At 41.9% G+C, this 13,529-nt stretch overlaps 1 protein-coding gene across 1 annotated transcript in view; it reads left to right on the top strand.

The window, feature by feature from the left end:
- Positions 1-13,529, top strand: part of LOC133111079 (A disintegrin and metalloproteinase with thrombospondin motifs 7) — a 97,277-nt gene that overhangs the window by 31,028 nt on the left and 52,720 nt on the right. Inside the window, exons 10-11 of the mRNA XM_061221238.1 lie at positions 4,974-5,066; positions 6,208-6,353. Of these exons, the coding sequence (XP_061077222.1) occupies positions 4,974-5,066; positions 6,208-6,353 (239 nt within the window). The remainder of the gene's footprint in view (positions 1-4,973; positions 5,067-6,207; positions 6,354-13,529) is intronic.

The raw sequence follows: 13,529 nt of genomic DNA, 5'->3' as shown, positions 1-13,529 counted from the left end.
TACAGAGGGCTCTGTGTTTATTTGTTGACACGCAAATTCAAACTACCAGCAAACTGAACATGATGCTGTAAATATAAAAACAAATAAAGCAATAGATCATTGGGGAAATGTTGCATGCAAGTTGAAAAATAAAGGCTATATTGAAGTATGACCATTGTTTATTAAACTTTTTTGTGGATTGAGTCTAACTTACTTGAGTCACCCAATAGTGCACTATCCAACCTGTTTTTAAAGATTTGTGTTCTATTTATCAGCAAAGTTTACTGTTACATAAAAATATAAGCCACATTTTATAGAAACCATCGGCATAAAAGTAAAATCATTAGGCCAGTCAACTATAGTATATGTACAAAATCCCATTTTTATATTTACACTGTTTCCGTTGGATTACCTGCCTAAAATAGACCAGATAGGCCACAAAATCTTGAGTGCACAACCCTGTTTGTAACAAAGTTATCAATAGCAGCAGATTGGGCACATTTCACTGTCAGGCAGAAACCATAGGGAAGAGTGATGGAAACACAAATAATCATTTTCACCAAAGCATTTACAAAAAGACACTCGATCGACCAGCATGCCTGGACGTAGCTTACACGGCTGGATCTGTGAGCATGATATCAATGTAAATGTAAATCCTTTATTTGGCAATTAGGCTATTATCTGACTTGTGACAATGTTGACATTTAAATGCAACTATTTTAAGATGGCCCAAAATAAAGTTTGAAAATGCAGTACAATTTTTGTCAGTAGGCTACTCCAGTTTTTTATTTATAAAAAAAAAAGGTTCCACACCTAGCGATCATAAGCAGTATCGGTTACAAGGTTAACCCTGTTCAAAATGGGATTGTAACCATTTATGATTTGTCACATCCCTGATACAAATACAATTTGTACTTTTGCCTTCATAGGCTGTTTGCTGTCTCTGTTCACATATTTCTTCTATGTATGTGGAAAATTGGATGGAGAAAACAGGAAGTCTTAAAATATCAAGCTGAAAATTGGTGCCCAATTTGCCTCAGAAAGGTCCATAAAAGCAACCATACTAGAAATGTACAGTAAGAGCATCCCTAAAAGCTTTGTGAACCTGGGGAAAGTGCAGTGACTAACATGGTCTTCAACACTACATCCATCAAGTGTAAATTGCCTTGAGCTGTCAGTCGCCAGGCAACAGCGGCTCCTGGTTCTGGGAATCAAAATGGCTTCTGAGAGGGGGTGGGGTTTTTCTGTGTGGAGGGGTAGAGTAGTGTGATGAGTGTGGCTCCTGCATCCCTATCTCTTAGCGGAGATTGTCAGAAAACAAAGTGAGCTACCGTCACAGTCAGATGGACCTCTCTGATTACATTCTCCAGCAGACGGCTGATAGCTTTCACCCTCATCAGTCAAAAATGTCACGGGGAGAAATATCCCAGGAGCCGATCGAGCTCCAGCGTCCACTTCTCGCCGATAAGTCCCAAAGTTGACCTGGGTGCGCTTATCTGACTGACCCAGTATTGAGACGGCTGATTATCACTCTCGCGGCGGCTGGAGACGATGATCAATCCTGCCTGTGCGTTTGAGCCCCCCGTGGAATTGGCAAATGTCAGCTTTGGGCCCTTATCTATATCCCTGCGAACAGATACAGGGCTGCGACCAGTGGCTCCTGGTGATCTCTGGAAGAGGGCTCTGTAGTAGAATTAGCCCTCAGTGTGTGGACCTCCTCAGTATCGTGGCATCCTGCTCACGATAAGAAAATAACAGCGTGACAAAGTCCTTTAGTCACAGCAATGATGGTATATCTGGCTGTAGATATGAAAAACCCTGTTCACAGAGGATTAATAGGAGTAACTAGTACACTGTGCCACCCCTGTGCATGCCGTGATACTAAGCTGGTGCTCAGAGTGGGTTTAATGCCTGGTTCAAACATTGCATTTGGCTAGATTAGCACAATTAATCCAGCAATTGATGTTTTTTTTTTCCTTTCTCATGTCTCATATATTGTATCTCTTCTCTATATACCAAGCATTTCATAGGGGAATATGACTGGTAGTTTTGATGCTTTTAACCAAGTTGTTGTGTTGGATTCAGGGTGCAGTGCTACATGTACTCATTGCCCTCTGTGTCTCTCAGTCATGAGTGCTGGAGCACTCAGCCAAGTGTATTAAAATCTGTTACCCACATCTGGGGCCTCGTGCTCTGTGAGCTATGCTTTCAACTGCATATACCCTCAAAGAACAGAATGGATTCATATACAAAGAAAAGTACATTTACATAGCCTCTCTCAAGAGTGCAACAGCAGTGCCCTTACAAACTAAACCTAATGCTATATGCACAAGGATAACTTGCATTTTTTTCCCCCTCAGTTTGTCATTTCACTGTTTAATAGTCATTAGACAGGAGACACTTTCACAAGTCCTCTGAGAATTGTTCTGTAAATATCTTTTCAGCAGTGCTTCTTTGGTAACATCCTCTGTGCTGCCTTCTAGGTGTTGCAAAAGCCTTTGCAGTTTTGCTTTGCTCTTTACATTCTGGAGTTCTGTCCCCCACCCCCCCCCCCCCCTCTGATTTCCCTAAACCAAAAAAAAAAAACAGCCCTTCATGTGTATTTTACTAGCTATGGATGTGATGCTTTAACTTGTGGAAGAGCCTATGCACTTGTAAATCGCTTTGGATTAAAAGTGTCTGGCAAATGACTAAAATGTAAAATATTAAATGTAGTAACAAAAGGGAAGCGGTACAGGGAAGAGGAGACTAGAACCAGGGGGAACTTGAAAACAGGAAGAGAGGAACTAGCAAAGTGAAACTGAAAAGGACTGGTATAAATATACAGGGGAATGAGACAACCTGGGCGGGGCATGGGAGTGAGGGCGGCCTAACAAATAGACATCAGGTGAGAAACATGAAAGGGCAATAATACAATAATGAGGGATGCACGAAGATGCGGACTGGATTCGCAAAAAGACACACATGAAATACAAACGGCTCCGGACTAGGGAGTAGATAATTGTACAGAGTTAAGGAACGTAGTGGTAGGGGAGAGCAGGTGCGAAAACTTTGCTGAATCAAGGCAATTAATTTAGGGATAGAACCGGGAGGCGGAGTTATAGAGCAGTATCGAAGTAGAGAGAGTTAGTATGTTCGTTTACGTGATTAAATTACAACTACCCAAAACTAGTGATTGTTAGTGAGTTAGTTAGACAGTAGTTATTAATAGATTGGTGTTATATACAAACATGAATTGAGAAAAAAGCAGGAAGTAAGAGAAAACAAGACTAAGAAGGAATCGTGGGGAACCATAAAATTCAGAAACCACCTGAATTGTGAATCACGCAGACAGGGAAGTGACCTTAGCACCTTAGCCGCTAGGCTGTAGGCCCCTATAGGCTGACCCCTATCCCTGCATACACATAAGGGATGTGACCTCAGAGATCCCTCAGTGTAGCGTACACATGGTAATCAACCCCATTTTTTTATAGTGTGTAACAGTATTGTAGATTTGAATCTGCAGCAGATTGTAGGAGTATAACGATACAAAGCGCACTGCTCTGTTCTCCAAGTTACTATGTGGTTATTATGTAACAATGCGTTTTCACACCTGTTGCCAAATAAATTACATTATTGTTACAGTGGAACCAGATCAACTTCATATTTAGGTGTTACCATTAGCGATCGCATGTGTACCACAGGCTGTTGTTTGAAACAATTTCATTTTGGCTCTTAAAATGGTGTTTCCCAGTTCATTTGAGGACATGCAACAAAATGAACTCCTGGTTAAACTATCCAAGTGTCAGGCAGTTCACTCAAACACCCTGTCTGCAATCCTCATCGACATACATCTCTGGCGGGGCCCATAATAGAATGTTTCACTGGGTTTTCTTGGATAACTGCACCGTACAACAGGAAAATGATGAGGAAAACAGCAGTGTTTTTGTAATGTTCTTGTGAGAAACTGGGCCTTCCCCTATTCCAAAAGGATATAAACAGGATAGAAAGGATATTTTTTTTATTTGTAGTATTTTTTGGGGGGGAAACGTCATGAAGTTAGTGCAGATGGCCGCCTTCATGGACAGCATAGTACATTCTCCATTGCGTGAACGTCCATCGAATGCTCTGTGTAACATGCCCATGATGAGGGCTTTCATGACTCAATGAGTGCCACTTGCTTGGGTGAATGAACTGGAGAATTGGTTCAGCTTCTCGATGAGCTGTCATCGCACCCGGTTTCACACACCCCCAAGGCTCCAACTGACAGACATGATAGTCCCGTTTAGCAAGACCTCATACACTTGTTGTACCTTATGTTTAAAAGAAATGGACCTTATATATAGAGGACATGAAATGTCAGAAATACACAAGAACTAGGAAGGATTTGGAATTGCAGTATATTGTTCTGTATTAGATATTGCATTAATTAAGTTTATTGTATTATGATTTCTTGGTCACATATACCTGTACCTTCAATAATACATCAGACATATGCTTGTTTTATTTATATATTTAATATATTCACATTTTAGACTGTTTCTGAAGAGTCAGAGTTGAAGGATTGAGTAACAGACAGGAAATATTTATCTTGTAAGATTTGGGCTGTCAAAAATTAATGTTCCTTTTTCTGAAGACTGTTAATTACAGAAGAATTTCTACTTGATATTAATAGGTGCTGGTCTTGTAGCATGATGGTTATGTACCTGGGCTTGTAACTGCAGTGTTGTTGGTTTGGTTACCAGATGGGGCACTGCCGTTGGACCCTTGTACAAAGTACTTAACATGCAATATATCACTAAATGGGGAGCTGTATAACAAATGGACTGACTATAATATAATGTGATCATATAACTTGCATGACATGAGTAATCTTACCACGATACTGCAGCTGCTTCTCCAGAGCTTCTTTCCTTTGTTTACAGTCTTGGATGACCAAGGCAGCCAGGAAAGTGTGCTGTAAGTGTGATTTCTTCGGGGAGGGCTGTGATTGTGTCCTCTGTCCTGCTTTGCAGAGCGTTTGCAGCACGCTGTGGTGCACTGTGGCTGACACCTGCCACTCAAAGCTGGACGGAGCTGTGGACGGGACTAAGTGTGGCAAGGACAAGGTCAGTGAAGCGACTGCACTGTGAGCGAAGCCAGGGAGTGAAGGGAGCCCCGTCAAAATGACAGCTCATCAGCTCGCTTCCCACCCGCACCACCGATCGCTGCGTCTGTAAGCCCTGCTGGACAGCTCAGGTTTTTAGCGATGGAGGGTTTCATGCGTCGCTCGAGAGCGGCTCCTCTGGCCGATGGGGGTGCTGTAGTCTGCCTGCACCAGCTGTGTCGGCTGCTCAGTCCCCTGGGATTAAGTGCACAGCTCAGCTGTTGAATTGGAGAGACGGAAGGAGCAGTTAGATATGCATACTGTATTGCATTTTGGGTATTTTCCAGTGTTTTAATTTCAATCCTGATATCCGTTTGTGTGGTATTAAGTACTAAAAACAATCTCTGCCCAGTTTTAAATGTCCATTCTTCAGCGCCTCTCATGAGCTTTACCAAGAACAAGCTACATTGATTGTGTGTCTAAGGCTCTTTCACATCAACAAACCTTGGTACATGAATACTGAATGCCATCTGTGCTGAGTGCTTGTCCCTACTTCATGCAATTCCAAACGGCTTGTTTGAATGCACATTTTCTTCATACGCATTGTATGGATTTATTAGGGGACTGTATGTTTTGATACTTTCACAGGGTTTTTATAGCACCTGGAACTGCTTTAAAATCCGCATAGGATGCCTGGTTCAGTCGTGTGGGCTGCACCATATCTGTGTGACTGTGTAGACGATGCAAGCCATGCGAATCCCTCCCACTGGGTTTTCCTTGATCAGTTATTGCCCTTGAGTTTATTTTCTTTAGGATGAATATGGAATGCCCACATTATCAGCGCTGCAAGGTCCTCTCTCATGTGGATCGTGCATACTTCTTTCAACTGCACTGTCTCTCTGAACCAAGCAGTCATTGATATTCACGCACAGCTGGTGGCAGCAGACTGCACGAATCTGGTCAATAAGTTGCATCACGTGTGTACTGAGACGGCGGCACTGAAGATTACTGAGACACTGGGAGATTGGCTGAATCTACAGCAGTTATTTCTCATCAGCACAGGCTCATCAGTGTACCGAACACACCGGCCTTTTACACCCCGAGCTGTGTGAATCCCTGGATGGGGAGTCCTGACTCGTGGCTGCCTGTGTGTCTCCCTGCAGTGGTGCTTCAGCGGCGAGTGCGTGCCCAAGGGCTTCAGGCAGGAGAGGGTGGACGGGGGCTGGGCTCCGTGGGGCGAGTGGTCGCCCTGCCCCAGGTCCTGCGGCGCCGGGGTGCAGAACGCCCAGAGGGACTGCAGCAGCCCTGCGTGAGTCACCCACACTTTCATTCACACTCTACACTCCCAAAACCAGCACATCTAGGCACCTTGGTCTTATATAATAATAACAGATTGGATGAGTTTTATTCATTTCAAAATTTGTGAATGGGGCAAGATGATTTCTCTTATCAAGCAAAAAGTAACCTAACCGCCTACCTAACAGTTCAGCGCCGGGCGATAATGCACTCCTAATTCTCTCCTAATCAAACGTTAATAAAAAAAGATACTTCACACATTTTCGATCCGTAAAACACATTTAAAAGCTAAGATTCTCACAGAGGTGTTGGTTTCACATTTTTTCTAGCAAAGCAAGGCAGTCCTTTAGGCATGTAAATGGGGGTGGGGTTTACCGTAAGTCTACCAATGCAAAGCATTTGATCTGTAACTTTGACGAACGGCATTGTAGAGCCAAGCGGAGAGTTCCATTGAAAAATTAATCCCTCATTGTATACAGTTTAATACTTGGCACAGCTTTGTTTTCCAGATTCTGCTTATAATTATATAATTATTGTATGCTTTCTTTGATGTGTGATATTGTTTTTGGTTTTTTCTCTTGCCAAGATCTTGAAGTGACAGAAATATGAATAAAAATGTGTTGGCTGTGTTATAAAATACCCCCCAAAAAAACGCAAGTGAATTTTTTGTATTCAATTCCGGTTCACACACATATAATACAATGAGATGACTGTTTCATGTTTTGGTCATGTAGGTATGTTCTGAAAGAAATTAGCAATGGCTTGATGGTGAAGGTAAAGGCAGATTAAAGGTGTGAGTTAAAAACTTAGGGGCAGCCGAAATATGCTTAGGTCTTTGAGGGTTAAAGCAAGCTAATGATATTTTGTACTTGAGAGGATAGAAACAAGATTTTTCGGTCTCATTACAAGACTAAACCACTTGTCAAGACTGACGTTTCTTTCAGTTTTGTCCTCCATCCATTTCACGACGTGTCTCTGCTCTGTAACTGTGACCCGGTCGGCCGTGGACATTGTGAACAATGGTCACCGTCCCATGCCGACTCTAGTGCTTCTTTGGTTACACTGTACACAACCAGGCCTTTGCTAATCCATCAACAGCCGACGTCGGTCCGTTTACTGGGATATTCCACTGTTATTGCAGCTGCTAACCATCTCTCCCTGACTTTAAGAGGGGGAACATTATTGATTCACATTTCATATGTTCCTGACTGTGTGCACCTTCCAAGCACACAGCACGTTTTTGTCTACCTTTGACGCGGGCCAAAGCTTCTGCTACTTCCAGAAGGGAGCCCTGGAGAAGACACTGAGGGCTTGGAACTGCACTGTACTGCTTCCTGTCAAGGAATCTTGGATTTCCTGTGCAGGAACAATCAAAAAGTATAGTTATAGTTATATAAATGTGTTATAAATGTGATACCTCTACCATCGTACCATCTTGTTTATTTCCACAGTAGGGAGCGGACAGTTATTATGTCTGACTAGCATAAAAAAAGCTTAGTTGTAATTTGATTCATTTTCATGTACATGCAGTTAATGGTATCTAAATGGGAGAGCTTTGGTGTCTTTAGCCAAGTGTGAACCGGTCACATGCTGCTGCACATGCTGGGTTATTGTGGTGAGATAGACGTGACATTACTCGATGTTTTCATCAGTGGCGGGGATGCAGTGGAGCCGCTGTGTGCTGTGCTCACCTTGGTCTCTGAGTAGCCCCATCCGTCCTCCCCCTTTCCACACCTTAAACACTTAACATACTGCACAATGTACTTATTTACTGTGTAAACTTTCTTACGCACTGTGCAAACTTGCTTATTTAATGTGTAAACTTTCTTACGTACTGTGCAAACTTGCTTATCTACTGAGTAAACTTACTCACATACTGCACAAACATACTTATTTACTGTGTAAACTTTCTTACGTACTGTGCAAACTTGCTTATCTACTGAGTAAACTTACTCACATACTGCACAAACATACTTATTTACTGTGTAAACTTTCTTACGTACTGCGCAAACTTGCTTACTGTATAAACTTTCTTACGTACTGCGCAAACTTGCTTATTTACTGTGTAAACTTTCTTATGTACTGTGCAAACTTGCTTATGTACTGAGTAAACTTACTCGCATACTGCACAAACATACTTATTTACTGTGTAAACCTTCTTACGTACTGCGCAAACTTGCTTATGTACTGTGTAAACTTACTTACGAACTGCGCAAACTTGCTTATGTGCTGCGTAAACTTACTTACGTACTGCGCAAACTTTCTTACATGCTTCATAAACTTGCTTATGTACTGCGTAAACTTTGTTACATGCTGCATAAACTTGCTTATGTACTGTGTAGCCCTGTCATCATCCTCCCTCTTGCATACTGCTTCTCCTTCTGTGAACCTCCAGGCTTGTTTTCAAAGATTTTCAAAAGATCCATCTATTTTCACCTTCCTGTGTAAATGTAAAAGAGATTGACCTGGTGGTGGTGAGATTCTGTGAATGTGGCAGGCACCATCTTAGGGGTTAAAACCCTTTCCCTTACATCCACCAAGATAGATTCATCTTCCTGAATCTCAGTAAGTGTCTGGATGCTTAAATAAGGCACATTCTTGTGCTGTGTGAGGCTGTGTTCATGTGTGCGTGTCGTTATATATATATATGTGTGTGTGTGTGTGTGTGTGTGTGTGTGTGTGTGTGTGTGGAGCCATGCATGCTTTGATGTGGCTGTGTGTGCATGCTTATGTGTGCAGGTGTATCAGTGTGCATGCTTATGTGTGCAGGTATATCAGTGAGCATGCTTATGTGTGCAGGTGTATCAGTGCGCATGCTTATGTGTGCAGGTGTATCAGTGTGCATGCTTATGTGTGCAGGTGTATCAGTGTGCATGCTTATGTGTGCAGGTGTGTCAGTGTGCAGGTGTATCAGTGAGCAGGTGTATCAGTGTGCATGCTTATGTGTGCATGTGTATCAGTGTGCAGGTATATCAGTGCGCATGCTTATGTGTGCAGGTGTATCAGTGAGCAGGTGTATCAGTGTGCATGCCCATGTGTACAGGTGTGTCAGTGTGCATGCTTATGTGTACAGGTGTGTCAGTGTGCATGCTTATGCGTACAGGTGTGTCAGTGTGCATGCTTATGTGTACAGGTGTGTCAGTGTGCATGCTTATGTGTACAGGTGTATCAGTGTGCATGCTTATGTGTGCAGGTGTGTCAGTAAGCAGGTGTATCAGTGTGTGTGCTTGCTTTGTGCGTTTTTGTGCAGGATATTTAAGCACGCCAGCTGTGACGCTTGACAGCAATTGAGCAGTCGATTGGATGTGCAATCCCTGTGAGATGTGTCTTAAAGGGCCGAGGAGAGCCCACTCTACAGTGGAAATGGGGACAGCCAATCTGCTTCCTGCCACCACTCTTAAATAGCTGTGATGCTGCAATTACACTCCTGTCAGAATTGTCATATATCATCTGTCTTTATAAAGTGATTTTTTTCCAGTCCTCACAACAACAGCCCTGATCAAAAGGTTGCAGCTGTTCTGTCCTTTTCTATCCTGATCAAACGCCAGCAGCACAAAGAAACACAATTCTGCGTATTAGGGGGCCAAGCAACAGAGGTGTGAGACAACTTATTGTATTGCTTGGTATTATTATTATGTCATATTTCACAATTTTTTTTTATTCTTGGTTGCTTTTTAAAAATAGAAAGAGGGTTACTCAACACAGCAAAAGGTTGAAAATGCAAATGTTTTAACCTTTTGACCTAGAATCAGAATAACGTTTCTCTCACAGAACAAATCAGTTTCAAAAAAGTCCTTTTGGCTAGATTTTGCGGCATTTTAAATTAGTTGGGAAAAACTTGAAAAATCTATTTCTTCCAAGACATATTCCAAGACACATGCTATAGGAATATGTCTTGGAAGAAATTTATTCCTAGGAATATAGCATGTATTTGTGAATATCTTTCTAGAATAAAGTTATGTTTAAAAACAGGTCCAAAGCGAGACGATGAATGTGCACATTGCACTGGCTTTTTATTAAATCCCAAACGGTTTGTGACAACATGATGAAAGTTGAAGTATCTATTGATAACGCCATCATGAGGAGGGCCCTAAAGAACTGTTTAAACCACAGGGTGGTGCTACGGAGATGTGATTCGGCTGCCATTTTGGATTTCGTTTTTTTTATGTACCTTTTTTCCACTTTCAACTTGGTTGATGTGAATCCTCTGATAGTCACATGATCCACACATGATAGATGGTACTGGTACATTCCTACCAGGACTGACCAAACCTGGTATTGATTGGCCACACAGTGGCAATATAGCTATCAATTAAAATTGTAATATTTAACTCCTTCACGCAAGCCCCCTAGTGGCCATGGGCAGTTTTCCTCTGGTTAGTGGAAGTTTTTACCATTTTTTTCCAACTCATTCACATATCTAAGATAAATTCTAACCATGGGAGTGAATCAGAAGAAGATGAGGAAATGTAAAGAAATCTGGAAGATTTCCGTATTACAGCTTTGGCTGTAATAAAGAACTGTTAGCCTTTGCTAATAATGCTGGCCATGTTTGCATTGGGGGCTAACTGTTAGCCTTTGCTAATAATGCTGGCCATGTTTGCATTGGGGGCTAACTGTTAGCCTTTGCTAATAATGCTGGCCATGTTTGCATTGGGGGCTAACTGTTAGCCTTTGCTAATAATGCTGGCCATGTTTGCATTGGGGGCTAAGTAGCTGTAGGTAGAGCATAGGTGCACTGTAGTATAGGAGAGTATCCTGGTTCTTCATGGCATGCTTTGCTAGAATTCATACCTCTCACCATGAAATTTAACAAATAGAAAAGTGCATTTACACCAAACAGCTTCACAATGTCATAATAAAAACTAAAATGAACTACATGCTTACACATGGCCAGTTTTCGTGCAGATATGAATTTACTCTAAATTTGTGTTCAGCTTGAAAATGTACAAATCTATATTATTACTTTTATTTTTTTAGTATCTTTAACTGCAACTGCAATGAAATTCTTCAAAGTAGTGTATAGCAATATGTTATGCTTCAAGGTTAACATGATGCAATACGATCGCAATATTTTTACCCACACATTGAAGGATCCAAAATGTGGACATCTAAGATCAATACAGTTAATTAAGGGCTAACGTGATTGCCCTGGCATTTGTGGCTATGGGCCCTTGGCCATGCTTTTACTTCTTGCATCTATTAATTGCAGCGTCTGGCTGAAAAAATATGACTTAAAAATACATGTCACATTAAAATTCCTTTCTCGAACATCTTTGATATTCACCTTTGATACGCCTTGTCCATCTGAAATGTGTTCATTAAAAGAGTTCCTGGTTGGATGTAAGCTCACCTGCCTTTATCATTAAAGTTAGCCCAGTAGGATGCCACACTGCCCTTTTTTGGAATGATTGTTGTGTGGTTGGAATTGTTTGGAAATAAAGCATACGGACTCAGCATGCTGATCAGTGTGTGTGTGGGTGTGTGTGCGCACGCGTATGTGCGTGCATGTGTGTTACGGCGATAGCATATGTTTTGACTGCTGGCCATGGGAGATAGCTAGACCCAATGGGGCTTCATAGGTTGGCGGGGATAGCCAAAGACAGCCCTCCTTTGAGATATTCAGTTACAGTGCCAGTCTCTGGTTCACGCTGAGGAACACTGGCCCCTCTGTTCCATTGTTTAGTGTGAATGCGGATTAGCAGACTGACTGAGGTGGTTGAAGCCATGGGGAACCTCAGGAATAAAGAGTCAAGCTGCATTGCTTCTGATGTTTAGAAGTCACACAGGACTGAAAGGCCCATTGCCCCCGTGCTTATAATGAGGCTTTCTCCAGTGTACTCCCTGGACATCCAGTTCTCTTCTGATGTAGCTTCTGATGTAACAGATAAGCATGCATGTTTTAAAGCATGAACAAAAGACCTTTTTTTTTTCCATGTTTTAAATATCATTATGGAAGTACAATCTTAAATTTAATTACCTGTTTTTGTATTTTAATGACGATAATTATAATGCCTTTCATCGATGTAGCACATTTCGAACTCGCAGTGCCATGCTCAGGAGAGTTGGTGGATTTGCACAGGATTAAAATGTTTCAATTGGTTTGCAGTAAGCAGGGGATTTAACAGGAAGCATCCATTGAAAATAAACATCTGGTTTAGTGTTACATATCAGAGTAGTTTGAAACTGATGGAAGCAAACTGAAACTGCAAATAGAGGATTTGCAAGATCTACCGCTGGGTAATGCTCTGTACTTTGATCTTCATCTTCAATGTATACGGCTGGGACCTCCATATGAAATATTCATAGATGTGGAGTTTTCATTTATGTTTAATGAACTGTGTGGGCTGAGCGTGTCCAGTTCTCCTGATTTGGAATGACCAGTTACCCTCTGGACAAACTGGAGGAACGCTGTCATACTCACTGAGATTTTCTGTTTTTGCCTTTTCTGTCATGTGTTTGTGTATTTGTCCACTCTCTCTCTCCATAGTTCTGTCATTCATTCATTCATTTCACCTGTGTCCCCTTACCTGTACTCCGCACTCACACTGGTTTGTACCTGTTTTGTGTACCCCTACCTTTGCTTTTTGGATTCTCCTTCTGTCATTGCCAAACATCTGATTGGACTTTTGGTTTCTGATTTCTGAATTACCCTCTGTACCTTTGCCTTATTGAACTGCCTTACTGTGTTTGGTCTCTCGCTTGTGACATCGACCAAGCCTCTGATTAACCCTGCTGTTTCTGTCTGTTGGCGATTGACCCCTGCCTGTTTGATCGGCCCTGCACTGAATAAATCTATTCTGCGGACGTCCTGGTTGCGCTTGGCTCATCTCTCCTGAGTCCTGACAGAATGCCTCCTTTATTCATGAGGCAGTTCACCTATGGATTCCCTTTGCTCCTCTCTTCTGTCTTTGCTGGGACTAATTCTCCCTCCAACTATCGCTCTGCTCCCTTTCCCCATCAGTCAGTTCTTTTCTTGTACAAAGCACTTTATAAACTCCCATTATTTTATTTATGGATTAAGGCTTTGTAGTCTACGGTATATGCAACTCAGCTGCTGGTAACTGTCTGTCTGTTACAGTATGCATGGTATTTATTCTACACCTGCCCCATGAATTGCCCCTCAGGGAAAAAAGTTTTTTTAATAGAATTTAATTTAATTAACCGCACTGTCTATTCCAGAGAATGT

This window comes from Conger conger, chromosome 15 (genome assembly GCF_963514075.1).
Source record: "Conger conger chromosome 15, fConCon1.1, whole genome shotgun sequence".
Taxonomy (NCBI): domain Eukaryota; kingdom Metazoa; phylum Chordata; class Actinopteri; order Anguilliformes; family Congridae; genus Conger; species Conger conger.
The sequence above is the reverse complement of the archived record's forward strand: the minus strand, read 5'-3'. Positions and strand labels throughout refer to the sequence as shown.